At 54.3% G+C, this 9,458-nt stretch overlaps 1 protein-coding gene across 1 annotated transcript in view; it reads right to left on the bottom strand.

The window, feature by feature from the left end:
* The window catches only part of GALNT14 (polypeptide N-acetylgalactosaminyltransferase 14), a 224,200-nt gene that overhangs the window by 42,069 nt on the left and 172,673 nt on the right, over positions 1-9,458 (bottom strand). The window contains exons 4-6 of the mRNA XM_034657296.1: positions 3,122-3,189; positions 1,952-2,017; positions 1,676-1,797 (exon numbers count right to left, since the gene is read on the bottom strand). Of these exons, the coding sequence (XP_034513187.1) occupies positions 1,676-1,797; positions 1,952-2,017; positions 3,122-3,189 (256 nt within the window). The remainder of the gene's footprint in view (positions 1-1,675; positions 1,798-1,951; positions 2,018-3,121; positions 3,190-9,458) is intronic.

Genomic DNA, 9,458 nt, shown 5'->3' with positions numbered 1-9,458 from the left:
GCGGAGGTGGGTGGGGGGAGGGGTGAAACGGGGGAAGGGGATTCCGAGTACACATGTTGTGATGAACACCGAGCAACATACGGAATTGTTGAATCACTATATTATGCACCTGATACTAATATAACACCGTATGCTAACTATGCTCAAATTAAAATAAAAAGCTTAATTAAAGATGTGTTTATACCGTGATGTTGTGATACAGAGGAGATCTACGCCTGGACTTTGTTCCTGGTTCACTGAACGAGACCTGAAACCCTGGGGATTTCCTGAGTGATGGGGTGACAGGGGCATCTTCGTGATTCACAGCAATCGTTTCTCACCAAACCTGAGCTTTTGCTAATGAGATGACTGTTTCTGGGGTGGGGGGGTGAGCCAACTACATGATAAAGCGTTGGCACTTTCAGCCCCCCCATCCCCTCCCGTCTGGGACACAGCAAGGGGAGGATTTGGAAGTACCTCTAGGGCCAGGCAAAGCCCCTCAACTAAACGGTCTATTCATAATCTACTATTTCTCAATGCAGACCTCTTCACCTGGACTGTGCCAGAAAGAGGGGAAGAGAGGATTTTCCTAAACGGCGCCAAGCGCCTCTCCCAATCTCGGAGCAGGCGATCACGGGATGGGTATTCGCATCTGGGCCCACGCGTGAGAGCTCTGCACACCCGCCGAGGTTCTCTCATCGGAACGAACAGAGTCGGGAAGGATTTCCCACTTCTCTGAGCAGTTCACACATACGGATTCCTTCGTCCTCAACACGGTCATGCTGCGGGGAAGAGCAGGGAAGCTGCCACAAAGAGCAAGGAGGAAATCACCACGGCACGGCGAAGAGGCGGTGGGGGCTCAGGCGCGTGTGGTGCCACCAGGGAAAATCAGCCCAAGTCACGCCATTCCCCCGACACCATGTCCTCATCTGTGAAATGGGCATGTGAGAACTACGCGGCCTCGTACTTCACAGAGCAGCTGTGGGAGTCGGTGACTCAGGGCGGACAGGAACGGCAAAATGCTAAGCCCCTACAGTACAGAGCCTTCTACAGATCAGGACAGGGGTGGACGGTCTGTGGAATATATAATACCAACCGGAACATTAAGGGAAGGTTCTTTTCATTTTCAAAAGGAGTAACTGAGACATGGAGTGAGGAAGCAGACGGAATTCCAGAGCAATTTAAGGGCAGGCAGAGGCCAGGAATTCAGGTTTCTCGGCATTCTGCCCACGTGCCTCAGCCTTTGGGCAAGGGTGACGCGTGGGTGGAGGGAAGACAGAAGCCTCAGGAATTGGATGACAAGGCCCAGTCACCTCCGCTGCCTTCTTGTCACAAAAGGCACTCATCAGGGCTCCCTTTCCAGAACCTTCTATCGTCTGGGAGAAATAGTTCTGGGCAGTTCTCTCACCCAAAAGCTGCAGGGGTCATGTATCAGCAGCTGCCAGCAACCCCACTCACAGGCCTGCTGCAGGTGCCAGTGTGATACAAAGAACAGGTCCCCGGCTTTGCCGCCCCACCGCCTGCTATGTGACGGCAGGCAGACAGCTCTACCTCAGTGTCTCCATCTGTCACATGGGGACAGCACTCAGTCCCACCCCTCTCCCAGAGGGCCGGGGAGCGTATGTGAAGTGCGGGCTTGAGACAGCCTAGAGAAGGTGGGGGCGCAGCACCGTGACCCTCAGTCTGCCCCACTCACCTCTTTGACTCTGTGCAGCAGGGGCTGGAGCCAGTCCCTGTTCACCTCACAGTGGCTGTCCAGGAAAGTCAGAGTGGTGCCCTTGGCAACGTTGGCGCCCCGGATCCGGGACCGGACCAGACCTGCGGCAGTGACAAATGGGCAAGTGGGCGCCCCTGTCCTTCCGTCTTCCAGAGAGCTCACAGCGGAGCCACACGACATTCCCTGCACACTAAACGCACATCCCCAGCCCCCCACACCCACACTCCAAGGTCCCGCCCAGCCGCACAGACCTACCTTGCCGCTCGCTGTTGCGTATGCACTTCACCTTGGGCAACTTGACGAGCTGCAGGCAGTCCTCAGCTGCAAAGACAAAATGTTTGTGGTGTGAGTGCCCTGCGGTGGACATGAACCCGGAGAGTAGGTAAGGCAGCCCAGCCTGCCATCCCTGCCCCCACCGCAGAGCCTTGTCCTGACTCCAGGGTGGTTGTGGGTTTTGGATGAGGCTGACCGACCACTGCTATCGATATACAACGTGGCCCAGTCTATGCAAAGTGGCCTCTTTGGTGCAGGTCGGTCACACAGCAGCACCTGTGTGCTTACTAGGAAGCACTCCCACATGGGAATTCTTGGTACGGTCACCTGGAGACTCTTCTCCTTTCTTACAAACCATTAAAAAAATGAGACAAGAGTCCTGCTCACTCTAATGGGTTCTAGCAAAAACTGCTGGGAGACCACACAATGGATGAGATAAATTTCAGAGTCTCCTTTCTGATCATGGGCTTTTGATCCTGGAGACCTTATCTGTTAAGTGATCTGTTCAGGGTATCCCATCACACAGAGATGGCTTAACTCTCCACCATTCAGGGGAATGTGCCAGGATGGGCAGGAGGAGACCCCCGGCTTGTCTCTGGCTTGCCAGCTTACCCATCACTTGTTTGATTCACCAATCCTCTGAACTCCACGTTGGGACCCCACCATGTTGGCTTTGCTTCGCTGGTTTATCAACCTTACCCTCTCTCCCACGGAGCCCACCCAGTCCAAGGGGAATGAAAGGAGGGGGTGGTTTCAGCCTGCAATCAGGCTAGCGATTCCCACGGATACAAGTCAGGAACCTCTAGCGCTATAAATTGCTCTGGGCTCTGGGCCCCAGGGTCAACCCTCCAAAGGTTTCCACGTCCAGGAATGTAGGTTAGGGGCACACACACACACACATACCCCAACAATCAAGGATCTACTAAATTTACTGTGTAGGTCCTCAAAGACTCGCAGCAGAGAATCCAAGATATTTTTTTTAAAATGTAAGGTTTATCTCCCTCTTGAGCCCCTCAGGGACACTCAAAGTCTTCCATACCTGCTACAAAGCCAGGCTTTCCCCCTTCCCTGGAGAACCAGTGGAGTGGCCTCTGCCTGTTATGCGGGGGCTGGGAACTTGTATCTACAGAGCAAGGGGGTGAAGATACTTACGGTCATTGCTGAAGTCATCTACTAATATGATCTCCTGGATCAGATTCATCGGCGTGCGGTTTAATACACTGCGAGGTGGAAGGAGGGGAGATGATTATGACGTCTAGTGACAAATGCATGTATTAACCCGAGCTTTAAATAGACATCATCACATTTGAGGAATGAAAACTCAGGGCAACCAAAGGGCTTGTGCCGTCACACTGCTCACCTGTGAGCCCCTGGGATATGACCCTGCCTTCTCCTAGTAAATGCCACCGCACGCACCCCACATGGAGATGGGAACCCAGGAGTCATCCTCAGGGACCGCCCTTCCCCACTGCCGCCACCCCAAAACCCCATACAAAATCAGTGACCAGACCCGCCTGTTCTACTGGAGAAGGTCACTCAAACCACTTCCACCTCTCGCACCTCTGTCCCGGTTCAACTTTTGCCCAATTTTTTGCAGCAGCCTTGACCTGACCAGGCCGTCCTCGCAGGGCCTCCAGAGTGAGCTCTCTGAAGGCTCGATTTGATCTCTCATCGTGTGACTTTCCTTACTAACGCGAACAACTAAGTTGAGCCTCCCCAGGGTCTCGCCACCATCTCCACCCAAACCCTCAGCGCGCTTGCTCTCCACGATCTGGACACGATCATGCCCAGGGCCCTCATCTGGTGGCATCCTGCTTGTTCATAACGGAGAGCCCCAGGTCTCCCTTGATGCCGTGGCCCGAAATGCCCCTCTTCCGCCACAAGGACCCGTTCACCGCACCTCCTAGCAGCTTCCCGCTACTTGGCATGAATTGCTTCCACTTCCTGCAGCTTTCACCCGCCCAGTCACCTCCGCTGCCTTCTGAGGGCTGGTTTGCTGGCCCCACTGGGCACTCCTGTCCCTGGGGGCAGGGTCCTTGTCAGTAATCTCTCTGTTGCCAGAGGCCAGCTCAGAGTCATGGCCTGTCGGTCCCTCCAGGGGTGGGTACTACCCAGCTCCTCTGCGCTCAGCACTGGGTCTACAAGGAACCAAGGGGACATCTGCTTTACGTCTGCCCTGCCTTCCAGAAGCTCGAAGTCGAGGAGCTCCTTACTACAAGCTGTGTGATCTGGGGCAAGTTCCTCTACTGCTCTGTGCGGTAAGAAGCCCCATCTGTAAAATGGAGAGAACAGCAGTACCTACTTCACCGGGCCATTGGGAGAATTGGAGAGAAAATGTTTCTAGAGGATTTAGCACCATGTCTGGCTCAAAGCAGCAATTCCTGCCGCAGGAATGTGCAGCAGGAATGACTTGGCATTGACTTCACGTGCCAGCCTGGACTGCGGATTGGACTTACAGGGAGAGGCTGGGTTTCCATGTTCCTTTGGGGTGTCATGCCGTATTCCACATCCGAACGCCCCAGACCAATCAGTTCCTCGGGCACCTTCCAAGGCCACACTGCCCACCGTAGGGTGCCCGTGGCCCTGCGCGTGTTGGAGGCGGGTTCGGATGGTGCTGGTAGAGGCGCTGTGAGTTCCCTCAGGAGGGCCGATCTGAGCCCTGCTTCCGGTGAGCAGCCCTGTGTAAGCAGGATGCAGAGGCTCTCCAGGAGGACTTTGCCTGGAGCTACTTTTATTTATGAAGCCTTAATTCTCACCATGGCAACTAGTATAAGGTGGGAGAGGAAGCCTGACTCCAAGCCCTGAGCTGGCTGTTGGGAGGTGGGGACAGGGAGGGGCAGGCGGGGGTGGGAGGAGACCCTCACCACATGGGATCAATTGACAGTCCCAAAGAAAACACACACCAACCCCATAACCAGTCCTCTAATCAGACAGGGGAGGGGGAGGGAGGCAGCAAGAGAGGGAAAACCTGCTTGAAGAATACCCTCTAATGAGGTTTGATTAAGGCGGCAGCTTCTGCATGTGATTCCCCCTAAATCCCTGCCGGCTCTTTGAAATTCACGAGTTCTCTTCTGTGAACATCAAAAGGTAAATCGCGTGCAGCTCTGTGCGGGTTGAACTGAGAGATGATTAGCGGATAAAAAATGTCCAGGGTTTAAAAAAAAAAAAAACAACCCAGAAATCGTCAGCACTAAGAGCTAATTAGACCATTTCCTGGTAACACCTGGCTTGTTTTTGCTCCTCTAATCAGAGCAATTGGAGTGATAGCGGGGGCTCTAGGAACGCGGCTCCGGATTGCGAGGCCTGCGAGGGGCAGGTGCTCTGGGCTCCTGGGGTGGCCGGAGGAGAAAGGTCAAGTCCAGCCCAGGGGAGCTGGCCTGGCCTCAGAGGACCCCACCCAGGGCCCTCCTTCTGCACATCCACTGCCACTCCCACCACCCTGCCCCTGGTTGCTCCGTTCCCCCCCTCACTTTGCTGTCCCCGGTTTGTCTTCCAGGCCACTTCACCAGCCCGCCTCTCTCTGCCATGACCGGTTCCCTGTACTTTCCCTACAGCCTCAGCGTGAGAGTGAGCGCTCACCTCACTGGCATACCGGGTCCCACTCTGCCTGGGAGGTATTCTAGAACGGAGTCTCCTTATACATAGCTCACTTCTCTGCCCGAGGGTAGCTGTGCTGCCAGCATCTCCCCACACCTTTGACTTTTCTGCCGCTGTGCCCGCGCGGCGGGGCCCACACGGAGCAGCCTGCGAGAGGCGGGCACAGCCGTGAGAGCAGCGTGGGAGGCCGGGCGGCTCTGCTGTGCCACCCTGAGCAAGACGCCAGGCCGCTCCCAGCCTTCGTTTTCATCTGTAATTACATTTTCCTTGTAAAGGCAGGCGATATTAATACTCGACCTACTTCACAGGCTTTTGTACGTATGAAATGAGGAAATGTATTTGAAATTGCTTCCTGAGCTCCGCGGTGCTGTATGCAGGCAGGGTTTATCAAATGCTCCATAAATCCCAGGTGAATGAAGACCTGAGGCCGGCTGACAGTTGACTGTGGTCGTTCTGGAGCCAGGCTGACTTGGGCGCAAGTACTCTATCCACGCTGGCTTGAGAGCTTCGGTACTGAGGTATGTGGGTACTTAGCTACTGAACTTGCAGCACCCCAACTTCCTCAGCTGCATGAAAGGTGCACTGAGCTTGGCACCGCGGCTGCTTTCGGAGTCTGCGTATGGATAATAATGATGGTACTGGTTCTCAAAGTGTGGTCCCAGGGCCAGCAGCCTCTATGTCACCTGGGGACTTGTTAGAAAGGCAAATGCTTGGGCCCCGCTCTAGACTTACTGAGTTAGAACACCTGGGGCTAGGAGGCTGCAGGGGCTTCTGATGTGGGCTCAGGTATGAGAGCCCCACAGCACTGCTGTGTGCCCCAGCTGAGGGGCATCCTGACACCGCTGTCCCTTGCATGGGCTCCCTCGGTGCCACGCGCTGCAGCGAGGCCTTTACCTACCTGAACTCCCTCTTCCCCGTAATCGTGTGAGGTGGTTATCAGCAGCTCTTGTTTTACAGGAAAGGAAACTGAGGCAGAGGGGTCAAGGAACTTGTCCAGGTTACATGGCTGGTAGCAGCAGGCCCCAGGGTCCCTTTCTTATCCACCTTTATCTAAGAAATCACTCCTCTAACTCCAGGATTTTACAAAAAGGCAACAATAAGGAGATTCAGGATATAAAGAGATCAACTGCACATGCTCCGGAGCCCCCACGGGAAATGTAGGGTTGAAGGATGCCCCAAAAGGAAGGGGACAGCCCTGGGTCTCACATCTACCCAGGGACCCACTGCAATACCTGACAAGAGAAACCACTCCTCAGGGCTTGTCTTCTCTCTCCTTAAGTGAAAGAAGTCCTTCGTTGATCTGGGTTGTGACACTTTCCCTCCCCCCATCAGGCCTCTGCCTGGCTCTGAGCACCCCCATGTGTGCCCTTCCAGCCCGCAGCCCCCTAGCTAACTCAGGAGCTCAGGGGGCCAGAGGGCTTGGGCAGGGATGGGCAGAGGGACAAAGGCTTGGCCAAGTACTGGGGGGAGAGAGGGGGAAGAGAGGGTACATTCAGTCCTCCCCTTGAGTGTCTTTTTGTGAGAGCCTGGCAGCAAAGCCATCAGAATTCTGGAACATGAAAGATGAAAGATACCTTAGAGAAGATCCTTGCATTGATGACAAAGTAAGATAGGAAGTGCTCCTCATTCAGTCCCATCTCCGCGCTAGTGATTTATTTGTGCATCAGGATAGGGAGGGTAAGGAAGGTAGAGAATCCCAAGGCAAATCATACCTGCCATGGGCATTTCTAGAAGCAATCTTCCTTGCTTCCACCCCTAATATTCACCTTCATCTTGCTTTTGATATAAAAGCCTGTCTGTTCACACACAGGTCTCCCCTCATTCCACTATTTTCATGTACACACTTGGATCTGAGCCAGGGGGCCTGGCTTCTATCAGAAGTTCCTCAGAAGCAGAAAATAGGTCCATGGACTCTCCTGGCAAAGCGCCCAGCAGTTTGGTGTATGGTCTGGCACTTTCGGGGGACTTTTGAAAAGTATGGGTCTCAAGCCCCCTTTCAGAGCACAGTGCACTGGGCCTTGGGGCAGCCCTCATCAGGCTGGTGGACAGAGGCGCTGGGGCTGTGTCCTTAGCTGCCCCCCACGTCCCTCCAGGAAGTCAGGAAGCTGAGTCTTGGCTCCTGTGCTTCCTAGCCCGGTGGCTTTGGGCCTCCATTCACTTCATGCACCCCTGACTTCAGAGACTCCGGATGGGACTCCAACTGAAGTGAGATGTAATGTGTTCTGGAGACCATAAAGCTCAGCATACATTTAAAATATTAATATTATTATTATAAAGTATCATTATTACTATTATAAAGAGATGGAGAAGCAGCGGGATGAGAAGGGAAAATACGTCTTAGAGCCGAAAGGGACGAGTCTATAGGCAGCAGCTGAAGTGACCCTGTATGGGAAATGGGGGGTCTGGGGGCCCCACGGGATAGAAAACCCCCAAATGTCCCATGGTAATGTCTTCTTGTGGGAAATGTGATAGAACTGGGTACGCTGGAAACATGAAAGATGTTTTCATTCCCGTCTTCACCGATGCGGTCAGTGACCGACACAAGGTTACACGGCTAGGAAGTGGTAAGGCAAGGACTTGACTCCAGGTACCCCACAGCCTCTTTTTTTTGAGAGCTCAGTAGCTGTGCAGATACGGACACAGCTGGCGTTCCTCAAGCACCTACTTTGGCCAGCCGCAGTGGTCAGTCCCTTACCTGACTGAAGCCAAAGCAACGCCATGCGGAAGCTATGGTCATGATTCCCATTTCCTTGATCAGGCAACTGAGTCACAGGGAACTTAGGTAAGAGACGAATAAGACGTAAGCTCCTTGCCCTAAAGGAGCTCACTGAAGATGACATCTGGGAAAAATGCATTAAGTGCTAGAGTTGAGATGTGCAGTAAGGAGCCCAGAGGAGGCCCCAAAAGGGTGTGTGTGTGTGTATGTGTGTGTGTGTGTGTGTGTGTGTGTTGAGGGGTGGAGGTGTTTGATGTCAGAGGACTCCTAGAAGGAAAAAGAGAGGCCAGCTGGGAAGGCAAGGAGCCTCTCTCTGATCCTAGTGTCCTCACGGAAACATCTGGCAGACATACCCAGACATGACCTTGTGGAACAGCCACCACGAGTGGTGAAAGGCGGAGGCTGCCCTAAGTTTGTTCCGGAAACCCTACCTCATGCCCAAGCGGACCATGACAGGAGTGGGGCTGTGGTCTGGCATTTTCAAAGTAGCCACCTCTGTTCCACTGTGAGCCCACTCAGCCCGCACGGCCCAGGAACAACGTTCTCCCCTCACCAGAAGAGACCCAGGTAAATCAGATCACCCTGTACCCTCGTCCCCTACACGTACTCGCTCAAGTTTACAAATCAGACAGGTACTTTATTAGTCTACTGTGAGACTCACAGTGACTCCTGACAGCGACTCAGGACGTCTTCGTGTTAAGACCTGAAGCCTCGTTGGGAAATCGAATGTGAGTCTGGTGACTTGCGGGGCGAATACAGCAGGCAGGGCAGACAGGGCAAGCAGCTGGCAGAGGGAAGGAGCCGACCAGCTACCAAGGACATCTGGGCAGCAGACAGAGCTGCCCCTGTGGACAGGGGAAACAATGTGTGTTTGGGCAGGACCGTCCCTGCATTTCTATGGGATGCATGGACCCTCCACAGCGGACATTCATCGGAAGTGACAGTGGCCCCCAAGACACGGTGCCTGCCATCAGGGTGAAGCTGCTGCTGACTTCCTCCCATCACCTGGAGCTTCCCTGCCTGCCCACCACCAGGCATGGGAAGGTGTGGCTTCGTGATGGAAAGGACGAGAGATTTTGCCATGCTTGCTTGTCTTCTCCCAGCCCCTCCCTCTCTGTGGGATCAGGCAACCACGTGCTGAGCTGCCTACCCGACAGCGGGGGGGGGGGGGCCAGG

Source organism: Ailuropoda melanoleuca, chromosome 4, assembly GCF_002007445.2.
Source record: "Ailuropoda melanoleuca isolate Jingjing chromosome 4, ASM200744v2, whole genome shotgun sequence".
In the NCBI taxonomy this organism is placed as follows: Eukaryota; Metazoa; Chordata; class Mammalia; order Carnivora; family Ursidae; genus Ailuropoda; species Ailuropoda melanoleuca.
The sequence above is the reverse complement of the archived record's forward strand: the minus strand, read 5'-3'. Positions and strand labels throughout refer to the sequence as shown.